Raw genomic sequence first — 13,304 nt, 5'->3', positions numbered from 1 at the left:
CTATAGAAGCCCTATAAAATAAACAAAGTCAGTGTTGAGCTGGACAAAAGATTCGTACTTCTTCCCTACATTTCAGCTTACCTTTATGTTTTTCCTCCCTGTTCGTTCAGTTGTTGGTATCTCAGTCCTCAGTTTTGTAAGCTGAGCGGCTGATGTATAATTGTTCAAGAAAATGCTTAAATAATATTTTTGCTGAATCTGCAAAGGTATCTCTTGACTGGTTCAGTTAAATTCAGAAAGGGGTGAATGGAAAAATTGTGTTGTGTAAACTTTCTGCTGTTCTATTCAATAACAAATAGTCCCTGATCAAAAGTACAGTTTTGTTACTGAAATAAGAGGTCTATGAAGTGTTTAACTTTTTTAACTGATCCATGTTTTTTTCCTTTATGCAGGTAATTGGCCAGCTTTCGTGGGTTTTGATGTCACCTCTAGATTGGTTTCACTGAAGATGGAAACACTGGAGTCTGAGCTGACCTGCCCGATCTGCCTGGAGTTGTTTGAAGATCCCCTGCTCTTGCCCTGTGCCCACAGCCTGTGCTTTAACTGCGCCCACCGCATCCTGGTGTCTCACTGCTCCACCAGCAAGCCCCTCGAGTCCATATCGGCCTTTCAGTGCCCCACCTGTCGTTACGTCATCACGCTGAATCACCGCGGCCTGGAGGGCCTTAAGCGCAATGTGACGCTGCAGAACATCATTGACCGCTTTCAAAAGGCCTCCCTTAGCGGCCCCAATTCTCCGACCGAGAGCCGGCGCCTGCAGCCGCCGCAGCGTCCCTACACCGCCACCATTAGCGGGACAATAGCTGGAACGATTGGCGGCGGTGGTGGTGGCACAAGTGGAAGCAGCGCCCGCAGCAGCCCGGCCACTTCCAGCCACTCCCACCCACACGCCAACCACACCAATCACACTAATCACGCCAACCACACCAACGCTAACCACAGCCCGGCTGTTGTTGCGAAAATGGATCCACGCATCAGCTGCCAGTTCTGTGAGCAGGATCCACCGCGTGAGGCCGTGAAGACGTGTGTCACATGTGAGGTGTCGTACTGCGACCGCTGCCTCCGTGCAACGCACCCCAACAAGAAGCCGTTCACCAGCCATCGCCTGGTGGAGCCAGTGCCGGACACCCACATCCGTGGCCTGACCTGCCTGGAGCACGAGAACGAGAAGGTCAACATGTACTGCTTGGTGGACGACCAGCTCATTTGTGCCCTCTGCAAGCTGGTGGGGCGCCACCGAGAGCACCAGGTGTCCTCGCTCACCGAGCGCTTTGATAAGCTCAAGGTTAGTGCTCTGTGCCCTTTTCAATTTACAAACCGTGCGATAATGTCAAATCAGCAAACATTTCTGTGTACTGCTCCTATTTTATGTTGTTTGACTTTATTGTGACTGAAGCAAGGTAAGTCACCATCTGGAACAATGTTTGCTAGAAAAAGACTGATGATACACAGTTGAGCTTTGTAGCTTATTCTCCTTTATAGCCTGCAGCATTCAGTATGATATCTATGTTAACAGTTTGCCAAAAGCAAAATCTTTAATCCATCCATTCCTACTGTACCTTGGGGATGTTCATTCTGTGCATTTCTGTTGACTGTGAACTTTCAGCACTGCCACAATTGCATCATACACACTCACACCAGCCTTTGTTCAGCAATAAGGACAGAAAGACAGATGGTAAACAGAAAGAGTGACAGAGACAATTGGGATGGTGCGCTGGTGAGAAGGGCAGAGAGAGACGGAGAGCGATAGGGAGGCCGTCATTATAATAGTCGATGAGCTGGCATTCCCCGTGGCCACTGAGCTTTCAGAGGCTCTGCGTAAAGTCCAGGACTGCTGAATCAGGCTGAAAAACAACAGAAAGAGGCACTAGCTGGAGCTAATTCCACCACTAAAGACTCAAAGCAGCCAGCCGCATCAGCTGGCCAAAAAACCTTTACCTCAATTGTTTCTATCTTTGGTGTACTTACATACATCTTTTTTTGCATCCTGTTTACAAAATAAAAACATATTCACAGAGTTTGCAGTGCAACAGACTTTACACTAGCCTAAGTACAGTTCAAGTAATGCTTCTGTGAGTAATATTCAACTCTCACTGCCTGGACCAGGATGGGAATCTGGGAACCCAGTTGTACTCTGTAATTTGGTTAGCCTTATGATGATTACTTTGCATATGAGCATCCCTATTGCTACAATAAACCAATCAACAGAATAATGTTCACTGGTATACTGGAGGATGATACTATATATCAGTGTTAACAGCAAACAATTGTTCATTCTCTTTGTTTCTCTATAGTGTTGTGTACATGTGCCTGCACACACAGCAAAACCTATTGAATTGAAAGACGCTTCCAGGCTCTGAAATTTTTCCGCTGTTTAGTGGGAATTGCTTTACAGTAAACAAAAAATATAATATAACATCACATCGGCTGCTTGATGTAGTGTTTCCAGTTATGTGGGGTTTTTTTTCAAGAAAATATTAGTTGAAGTCATGATCCTTTTTACCTGATACTGTAGATCTGTAAATTCATCTAGTTTGTGTAAATTCCCGGGATATTTTCTGTCCCCAGGCTGCAAGGGTATTGTTTTGATTGCCATGAGGTCAGTGAATGCTATTGTGTAGCACGCAGACACAAACAGATACTACGAAAACCAGTTCTAAAGCCTTATATCTACATAGATGCCTGTTTGAAGGTTGATGTTGTTTTTCATAGCAGAGGTGTATTTAATGGTCTCACATTTAGGCTTGTTTGTTTGTTTGTGATGTGAGAAAACATAAGCCACATTTCCATTGACATTGTTAACATTGCAAGTACAACTAAATTCCATCTCACGGTGTGATTCAGTGAAAATGTCATCTCACATTCTGTATGGTTAAAGATTTATGCTACCAAAAATGTGGCTCTCACTTTCAGTTTTGCACCAACATGTTAGCAATATTCCACCTTCTCAGCACCTCGCACCGACTAAACCCACTGGAGCGAGGTGTTTATTTTCACTAGCATTTACTCTCTTTACACCCCTGTCTGCCTGTGCATTCTGCTCAGACTGTGTGAGAGTTTACTGTAAGTAGCTTGCTAGCTCTCGCCCTCTTTTCCTCTCCACTTCATGGCTGGCTGTGGTTCTTTTGAGCGTTCCACAGCCAAGTCTTTGAACTTGCTTGACTTTGAAATCCCCAATCTACCCCAGATCTGGGAGGAGACCAGCCCGGTCCAGACTACAGCTCAGCTCACCAGCAGCAGTGGCATCTAACTTATAATGTTCTTCTCACTCAGAGTAAGAGGAGGAGAGGAAGCCCAATTTATGCATATCTTATCATGGAAAATGTCTTCTCTTCCAATACATTCTCTTTTTCTCTGTCTTTGTATTAACACTGTTATTAACCAATGCTGTTATACATTGGACACTCAGTTTCCTCTGTATGAGCCCTGCCTCACTCCATGTGAACTTTGACCTTTGGGTGACCCTTCCCATTATTTCTGCTGTGTACGCTGGGAGCTACTCTGTCACACAAAGATTCCTCACACATTAAGGGAAAGGTAAGCTTCCCCTTGGGCTAGAAAGGTAAATATTTCAGGAGAGAAAATTCCAACAACTGCCAGCCCTGTTAAAGACAGAATGTACCACAACTTAAACCACAGGGAAGTGAATTCATTCGAGAGGCAGCTGCTGGAAAAAGCTTGCTGCTCTTCAGAAAATACATGTCTTATAATTGTCAGACCTTGGGTATAGTGTTTTACTTTGATACTCTTAAAAGACTGCAGCTTAATTGCGCCACACTTTAGATTTATGTGTGTTTTCACACAATTAGAATCACAGAAACGTTTTCCTGCTAAGATACTTTTAGTTGTAGCAGTGAATGTTTCATCACCTGCCGCTTTTCAAAGTGTCTATGGCTCATTAGAGTCTTATTTTGTAGCGGCATCCCCTATCGGAGGCTGGGTGTAAAAAGCTGAAGTGTGTTGTGTGCTCTTGGCATAATCTTTTTAGTTTTAAATGTATGATGTAAGGCTGGAAGGTGGATGTGTTAAAACCAAACGCTGTCAGGGAAATGTCTATCCAATGGTTCATGAGTTCAAAAATACATTCAGATTAATTTGCAAAGACAGGTTTTAAAGAAGTAATGAACTATATACGTAGGTAACTGGGCGTGATTTGATACCTGAAAGTTTGCTATAGCTACTAGAGGTGAGAATAGTTAGTTAGTTATTGTTGCCATGAGAAGAAGTCAAATTTTGTTTTCCCTTTTAGGATTAAAGTATTCTGTTTGTTTTGTCATCTGTGTTATAGGGCTTTTTGAGGAGTACCATGAGACATTTCCTGTGTACATCCGCTAACATTTGTGTTTGTGCTTCACTCACTTGCTCCCCAGAACCCTAGGCGCACACATCGTTTGATTAAAAAAAGACACCTGAATAAAAATAAGTGAGAAACCTGAAAGATGATGAAGCAGACGGCTAGACGAGGAAAAACTGTAGAAAGGCTTAAGGAAATTTGGAGAAACGATGATAAATCGATCGCTTCTCTGGGATAAGAAGTCTTTCGCCTCTGTTCTCCATAGCTGGCAGTTAATTTACTGACTCAGGCTCTTAAAGGTTTGAAGTGTGTGTTCTTTGGCATTGAGTGCCGAGCAGCAAAGCCTATAGCAGGGCTACTGACATTTGTGACACTCTGAGCAACACTTAAAATGAGCAGCAGATAAACTTAAGACTCTGGATCTTCAACTCTCGTTGCCATCACATGTGCAATAACCCTACAGCAAGTGTGTGTGTGTGTGTGTGTGTGTGTGTGTGTGTGTGTGTGTGTGTGTGTGTGTGTGTGTGTGTGTGTGTGTGTGTGTGTGTGTGTGTGTGTGTGTGTGTGTGTGTGTGTGTGTGTGTGTGTGTGTGTGTGTGTGTGTGTGTGTGTGTGTGTGTGTGTGTGTGTGTGTGTGTGTCCAAGGTCTTGACAGGTCTCAAGCATACTTGTACCAGATGATAGTCTGTTATGTACATGAAAAAAATGAGGAAATATGCAAAGCATTTTTCAAGCGATTATTGGATTAATTCCTGTTTTTGAAAGAGGCGAGTCATACCATACTGACAACCTGTCTCTTCTCTTCTCCTCCGTATTGCTCTATACCCTCTCTCCATTTCCTTCAGTCCCTCCAGCTCTGCTTCTCTCCCTTTATCCCCACCGTTTTCTCCCTTCACCTCCCCCCCCCACACACACACACATACACCCCTCATGTCTTTCACTTTCCCAAATCTAAGCTCCTTAAGGCACTGTCTAACTCTTTTTCTGTGCGATGTGTGTATCACCCCTGCTCCTGCTGCTGACTCCACTCCTGCTGTATTTACACCCAATTGCTTTGCTAAATCCCGAGGCGAGCTTCTGCATGTGTGCATCCACACACACAAATGCATTAAATCACATTCACACCCACAAACTCAGTTGAACTTCAGAGTTTTCACAAACACTTAAAAAGGCAAATATAAGAGTTCAGCTCACATAATCTGATTGTATGCCAAATAGTGACAGTAATGTTTTAAAGAGGAAATTAAAAGGCTGCAATGTCAAGCACTGAGCCAAGCTTAATTTTAAAATGCCCACCAACCCTTTATTTTGTTTACTCTCAGAAATTTCTCATCCTCTTTTCCGCATGCAAATAATACTCTCCCTGTCTGCTGCTGTCCTCCCCCTCTGTCACTTTTTTTTCACACACTCTCTATTTTGCATGCAGCCACATAAACATCATCCTTCCCACCTGCTTTCTGTCACTGTTTCTCTCTCGCCTCCCTCTCTCTCATTTGGCCCCTGTCCAGTCTGCCTTGTTTTAGGTAACACCACTCCTCTCCTCTCGCAGTCGCCCACAAACCCACATACGCTGCCACAGCAGCAGCATATTGCTGGTGTAAGGGAGAATCACAGCCCTCCAGTGTGTTTTTGTGTAGGAGAGTATATGATTGCCTCCAAATATGTGTGCCTGTTTGAAGCATCTACAGGTGTGTGGGTGTGTGTCTGCATGCACATGTGGGCGTGCATGTGTATCAAAGCAGATGCTATTACCACTGACATGTGTGGAGTGATTGGGAGCCGAGTGTGTGAAGCCAAGGGAAATCATGGCTCTATCTGGAGAACAGTGTGAGATGGAGCACACTTAGTCATGCTGACGGAACCACCAAGGATGTAGTAGAAAGCTTTTAGTGTCTGTGTGCGCCGGTGTGCATGGATTTGTGTGTGTGTGTGTGCACAAGCGAGTACCTATACTACACTACTCTCAATGCATCATGCATGTGTTGTGAAAATATGTCACGCCAGCCTATCCTGGAATTTAGTAGGTCATGAAAATAGAAAAGGTTATCAAATCACTCCAGGCACTGTATCATGCATATGCACAATTTATGCAGCAAAGAAAGTGGAACGCTTTTAAGAGCTTTAGTGTCAGTCGTGATACAATGCAATGCAGAAAGAGAGATATAATCAACATTACTCATCTCTGAGTTTGGTGTGTTTGTTTCAGGGTGATGCACGACTTTATTCATCTACATTTGCCCATTATCCAATCATGCCTCCCCTCAATTTACTTCTATAAAATGAGAGCAGGGTTCCCTTGTGTAGCTGCATTCTTGTTATTCAGTCCATGCAGTTATTCTTTGTTACTGATTCACTGCTGTACGATGCTCCATTTGATGTATTATAGATTAAATCATATACAAATAAGTGTTGTTCTTCATCTTCAAAACATTGAATCTTCTCTGAATCTTATACTTTATATTTTACTCACTCCATAACATTATTTTGAATAACTATCAGTCCAATGTATCCCAGTCTTTAATGATGTGAAATATATGTGGTTGGTTTGCAAGCCTTAAAGAACTTCTTTATAATTCTAATGTTTCATGCTCCGAGGGATAAAACTCCTGGGTTTTTTCATGTGAAAGTCAACTTCAAAAACTTTAGGACCATCATCTTCAGCCTGTATCCCAATATATGCCCTCTAAATCCATGCTATTGAACCCCGCTAGATCTTCCTTCATGTCTTTCTTTTTCATCTGCCTTTTTGCCACATCTTTTTTTTTTGCCTTTTTAAAGGCTTAACACTCGAGCACTTGAAGGCTTCTGCTGTGTGTATTTTAGCGTAAAGCTGGAAGAAGCTGACAACATAGCAAAGCTTAGTGGAGCCTCTGACTCTTTTGACACTCAAGGAAAATCGTTTTACCTATGCAGCTGATAAATGCAACTTTTAGATTTCGGTGGTGTCTGTCTTCCAAACATACTGTATACTTTATGTGAAACTACCATGCATTCAGCAATACCAGATTGAGGTGTCGTATCTGTTCTTAAAATGTGTGATACACCTTATTTGCTTTACAGTCACTGTATTCTTGATATACCACATGGTTTGTCATAATTGACAGCAGATCATAAACTCATTACTATTTATGTATTTTAGTCAGATGGCTGGCTGCTACACCCCAGAGCGTAAGAGGATTTACACATTAATCACCACTACAAACTCATATTGCTATGCTCATGTTATTTTCCACTGGCTTCCAAGCATTTCCTTTCCAGCCCTTCATATATTGCTACATTACAGGGGCTGTAATATCTGATGAGTAAGCACTCTCTAATATTAATCTGTAAAATTCCCTGGCACAGATCACATTTATATGAGGGGAAGGGAGGTGCTCTGTTTAAAGAAACTGATGACGCATGTGGTCCATGAACATTACTTGAATTAGAAGATACATTTCAGTGTCCCTCGGAACTGTGTAAAACACGTAAAGGCCTGATGAAATCTACTTATATTATTCATAACAGGGATTTTGCAGTCAAAAGGATAAGTCAGAGGTGCCTGGGTCCTCTTTTGATTTGTGACTCAGGGACAGCAAGACAATGAAGCATTACAGGAATATTTATACTCAATCTTCTTCTTTACTTCACCCCATACAGTCATGTGTTTGTGTTAAGGCTAAAGGCATGTTGAGTTGTGTTGTCTGCGCACACACTTCCTTTCAGTGTGTGTGATGAGTCTTCCGTCCTGTTGAGAGGCTGCCAGGCAGGAACAGTGTGTCGCCCTTGGAGGACACTTAGTTTGAACTAATGACACCAGTGTGAGATAAACAGCACGTCTTCAGTGGCCTGAGGACACCGGGGACCTCTGATTCATCCCCAGACTCAAAATAGCCTGGTGGTTAGTGTTTTATGAGCTGTACTCATGGAACAGAAATCACCGACTAATAATCATTTTCTGCTTTGAATCATTTATATTCTCTAAATAATAAAGGGTGAATTTCAATTAATTTGACTTATTATCCAGCCAGTTACCATTGAGTCAGTATAATGACACAATCATGTATTATTGTAATTGTGTGCTTTGTTAAATATTCACTTCTTGACTTTTGAAGTGTACTTTTAAAGCTGCTTTATAGATAAAATTACAGAACGGACCAGAATATGGTAGCACTAGAAGCTAGTTGACATTACATTATTAACTAAACCTTTAAGAAGCTGTTTCACTGAATGAAGAGTGACGGAGCCTGATAATTTCGAACATGAAAGCACCCATTGCATTTAATTCAACTATGTAGACTGCAGCTGATGACTCGTAGCAAAACAAACCCTGTTTGCATCAGTTGCGCTGATCTTGGAAAGATTTTTGATCATTTTGTTAGGGTCACTTCTAATAGTTCATTCTAATTATGAAGTCCTTTTCATTTTTGAAACGCTCAGTTCGCTTCAGTTTTGGCTCCAAGACTGCTTAAGAACTCAATGACACTGAGTAAGAGCAGCAAATTACCTAAACTGGACAAGGGCCATAAAAGCATGGCTTGGTGTAATAATCCTTGTTTTTTATAGAACTAGCTGTAGGACTGTAAAATGGAAAGACATTGGGAAACATAAGTGATTGTTTGAAAATGTAGAACTCGCTGGTTTTTGATGATACAGTCATGTAACATATTTGTCTCACATAAAGTCATCCATACCTCATCCTTTTACTTTCTTTGGAGCAAACCCATATGAATGGATTTCTAAGCATGTGTTGTTTTGGCTGGTTGAGCAGGATTTCAGTCTCCCACACTGTTCTCAAGCATCTCCCCTCTCCTCGGAAACAGCTGCCTTGGACAGAAATGTTCTTCATTCCTTTCCCATGAATCTCTTGCGTCCTAAAACATGCGCTTTCCCGTTTAACCGTGAACGCTGTTATCTAACAGAGTGCCGTTCATCAAATCTAAAAGAAGTCAACGCCGGTAATCAGTCCAACATATTGTCACTGTAGATTTATTCTGGATTGAATAGTTCCATTTGTATTGCTTCTAAGTAGTAATTTAAGAACCTGGAAAGTTCATTTCCATTTGTAATTACTCATCCACCATGATTATTTTGTTCCAAACATCCATATTGGAGCTAACCCAGAACACAAGGTTAATCTGTCCCAAAAACACAACCATTGTTTATAGTATAACATATAAAATGGCTGTGGGATTGTACATTTAAAATAGTTTCCTTGCCTCTCCTTATACAGCAGTTCAGGGCTGTATTTCTCCACAGCATGACCACGAGTAAACGAGTCTCTGGCGAAGGTTACCAGACAACTAATAGTGTCGGCCCAATACAGTATGTGCAGGTCATTTGAGTTTACAGGATTTTGGAACGGATTCTGCCTCAGGAGCCAAAGGAGAGACACAGCAGGTCAATATTACCAAGGATTGACTCTGGAAAACTTGAGTTACCTGGGAGCTTGTTTATTTCCTGCGACAGAGGGATGGAGAACACAGGTTAACTGCACTTTGCTCTGACGTCTCCCTCTGGAAGCCAAAGGGGGCATGCATGTTTAATAGCATGCAAGGCTTCTTTTATGGCTTCTAAAAAGGGACACATCACATATCCTCTCAGGTCCGCTTGGTGGTGACAGCAGTTGCCAGCACCCTGTCTACTAAAGTTCCACAGAGAAACACAAAGCCTCGTGTACTTCTGAGGTCATGCATATGGTACAAACATGGAAACACCATCCATCATATAGAAGCTATGGCAAAAATAGGATTTGAAACATGCATGATATGGTCACAACTATAACGTCTTTTTCTATATGTAGAAATGGTGATAAAGTGCAGTATAGACACAGTACTGGCTGCAGCTCCGAACTTAAATAAATGTTGCTTTGAAAAAGTAACATTTCTCAATAAAGCAATTAATGTAATATATATCTATATAGAAAGTCCTTCACTTATTGTAACCCAATCTCAGTCAGAAGATAATAAAGAGAAAATGTATGTATTGTTTTATGGCTTTAAATCTTCACGTAACTGAAACAAATCTGAGTTCAGGCAAACTTTTGATGGCATTTAATTAAAATGTATGTATAAATCCAACCCACCAGGTTACCTTGTCTAGGATTACAGGTGCAGCTGATAGCTTGATAACACAGCCTAACATCATTTGATATTTATTAAAAAAAACATCCGATACTGATCTTCATCCTTCAGAATTCGATGTCAGTGATGTGCAGCAACATCCCTGGAAGTTTCTGTTCAGCTCCGGTTACACATAGGAAGTTCAGCTCCCCGGGGAGTCGTACAGAGAGGAATGTCTGTTCAAGATCTTGACGCCAGAGAGCCCACCACGCAGAATCGCAGGAATGCAGAGAATGTGTCTTCCTGGACTGCGGTTCACCCTGTTACCATAGCAGACCCTAACCCTCCCTTGCAAAACAACTGAATGGCCCAATCAGGGATGCACAGCATTGGGTCGTGTGATTCTGCACTGGAGCTGTCTTTCCTTAAGATGTTTCATTTCCTTAAGTAGAGCTGGGATTCTCAGCACGTGAATCAATGCTGCTCTGTTAGTCAGAGTCAAAGCAATTTGTCTGAGGATGTCATGTTTATATGTGGGATGATCATCTGATTTGGTCCTGCTGTCATTCTTTTATCTGCCTTGTCAAATTTGCTTGCTTCCTCTTTTTCTGCCCATGCTTTCCTTGCTTCAGTGTCCAGTTCATTTTTTAGGCATCCTGCCAGCAGTTGGTATGGTAACAGGTGTCTTATATGTATATTATGTAGCTGCCATCAGCACTAGAGTTACATGAGCCCCACTATAAATACATGATAGTGACATGATTTACTGTCCTGCTTCCTAGTCACGGTCGCTCCCATTAAATAAGGCAAAGTAGACGAGAGATAGAGTAAATCACTTCGCCCACCTTGGCGGAAGCAAACCCATCTGTTAGGTTGACAGATCCGCTTTGATACTAATAGAGTCGCTCTGTCTTGTCACTGACCACTGCTACTATGTGAGAACAGGAGGAGGGGAGTGTGTGAGGCTCGGACTTCTTGTTATTGTGGTTTTTTTTACATTTGTCTGATTTGTTGTGTGCATGTTGCCCGCTGCAGCCCAGGAAGATGAAAGTCTGTTTTCTTTTTCTGTTCTAAATCTGAGTGGCTGCAGGGCTCTGTAGTGGGTCACACTGTGGTGGGCAAAATAAAAACGTTTCATGGTAGAAATCTCACCGTTTTCCTCAAACTAGTCTCTGGTTGGCATTATCTACCATCCCATAAAATCCCCCTGAAACAGCAGCAAAAAAAAAAGGTGCAGTTCCTTCATAAATCCAATTTTGCTGTTTTTTGCCTTTGCCCTTATATACTCCAACTAAATTTAAAAATGTGTCCCTGGAGTGCTCAGGGAACCGAATTATTAGTCGCATGAAGAAAAACTGCTGAAATAAATCTGGTTTTTGCTAAAAGTCAGGTTTCTAATCCAAGAGGCAGGGAATTGGAGAAGTATATTTGTGGCAGATTGAGTTAAATCTGTGCGGAGATCTGTCTGGATAAGCAAAAGTCTTGGAGATGCTTTTTTTGGGGGGAAAGCTAAAATTGAGTCTGCAGTAAAAGATGCTTGAAATCACAGTTGCTTTACTTCAGAGCTTTCTGTTCTTCCTTTTTGACTTTGCATGTTATGATACAATATTTTGCATTCAGATGTCTCTGAGCAGGCCCCGTGGCGCGACTTGCTGGGGCACCTGCACTGTACGCCAGCAACCCGTGGTCCTTTCCAGATCCCACTTTACTGTCACTCTCCACTGTCCTATCCGATTAAAGGCAAAAAGCCCCCAAAAAATATATTTAAAGAAAAAAAGATGTCCTAGAGCAGACAGCACCACCTCAGGTTAAATTTCAACACGTATCATGACATGTGCTCCTCTGTGTGCTTTATGTACACGTGTTAAATGAGTGTGTCAACCCTCCTGCTGGTTGCATTAGTGTTGTATTGAGAAATGAAGCGGAAACTGACTCTGAACCCTGTCCCCTCAAAAGAAATTAACTAAATGTGTTGCTGAAAACCTTATCACACTCTCGCAGAACCAACCCCCGTTTCTGTAGTCCATGAGCTCAGATGAACTCTTTTGGAGGTTTTACTAGAAGCTGACAAGTGTAAAGCTTTTAGCTTTGGAAGTGTCATTCACACCAGATTTCTGTTCCTGTTATGTGGCTGAACGGTTATAAGAGGACGTGTACAGCAGCGTCAGGCAGTGAAGACAAAAAGAGTCCAGAGAGGGAGAGTAGATTCATTTGTAGAACTTCAATTATTTAAGAGCAGATAAAACTTGTCTGTTCCTGTTGGGTTGCTACTTGCAGTGGTAGGCAAAGTTTTACTGTTATGTCTGCTCTGTATCTGTAGACATCTGGGCCAATAAAACACGTATATTAAACCAAGATGCAGGGATAACACCCGATCTTAGAAACAGGACTCAAAGTTATGTAGTTTGTCAGTAAAAAAAGAGAGTATGAAGAAGAGAAGGACAAGAAGAGGAAGGTCAGGTGTGAGGATGACATCTAGAAGAGCGAGGAGGAGAGATAAAAAGTGTTAGGGAAGCAGGAGAAAATAGAGGGGGCGGGAGAGAGAAGCTACAGGGAGTCCATGATGTTTGACGTTTAGTGTGTTTCACTCTTCATCGCTCAAGTTTTTAAATAGCAAGCCCTCACTTCCAGCCAACCTGCCTCCAGCAAACATACAAGTAAGGCTTTAGCTGTCAACAAACATTTAACAGGAAATAGTAAACAAATGAATTAACAAATGTTAAAACATTCTGTTTAAAGTAATAGTCTGACATTTAAGGGAAATATGCTCATTCTCTTTTTTGCTGAGATCAATACCACTCTCACGTCTGTGGAGCCAGCAGTTGAAGTACCTCTGAAGTACCTCTGAAGTACCTCTGAAGTACCTCTGAAGCTCACAAACAACGTTATTTGTATGTCTGTTTATCCATTCAAAAAATGAAAGATAGCAATGGCCAATAAATACTCTGGTGAACACCCCATAAAAAGGT

The 13,304-nt window shown here is 42.0% G+C and overlaps 1 protein-coding gene across 4 annotated transcripts in view; it reads left to right on the top strand.

Annotated features, from left to right (window-relative positions):
• mid2 (midline 2) overlaps window positions 1-13,304 on the top strand; it is a 123,148-nt gene that overhangs the window by 62,303 nt on the left and 47,541 nt on the right. For all 4 annotated transcript variants that reach the window (XM_063876799.1, XM_063876798.1, XM_063876801.1 and 1 more), the window contains one exon: window positions 393-1,285. In XM_063876799.1, the coding sequence (XP_063732869.1) occupies window positions 449-1,285 (837 nt within the window). In that variant the 5' untranslated portion in view covers window positions 393-448. The remainder of the gene's footprint in view (window positions 1-392; window positions 1,286-13,304) is intronic.

The sequence above is a fragment of the Eleginops maclovinus genome, chromosome 23 (genome assembly GCF_036324505.1).
Source record: "Eleginops maclovinus isolate JMC-PN-2008 ecotype Puerto Natales chromosome 23, JC_Emac_rtc_rv5, whole genome shotgun sequence".
In the NCBI taxonomy this organism is placed as follows: Eukaryota; Metazoa; Chordata; class Actinopteri; order Perciformes; family Eleginopidae; genus Eleginops; species Eleginops maclovinus.
This window is presented reverse-complemented; position numbering and strand designations above follow the sequence as displayed.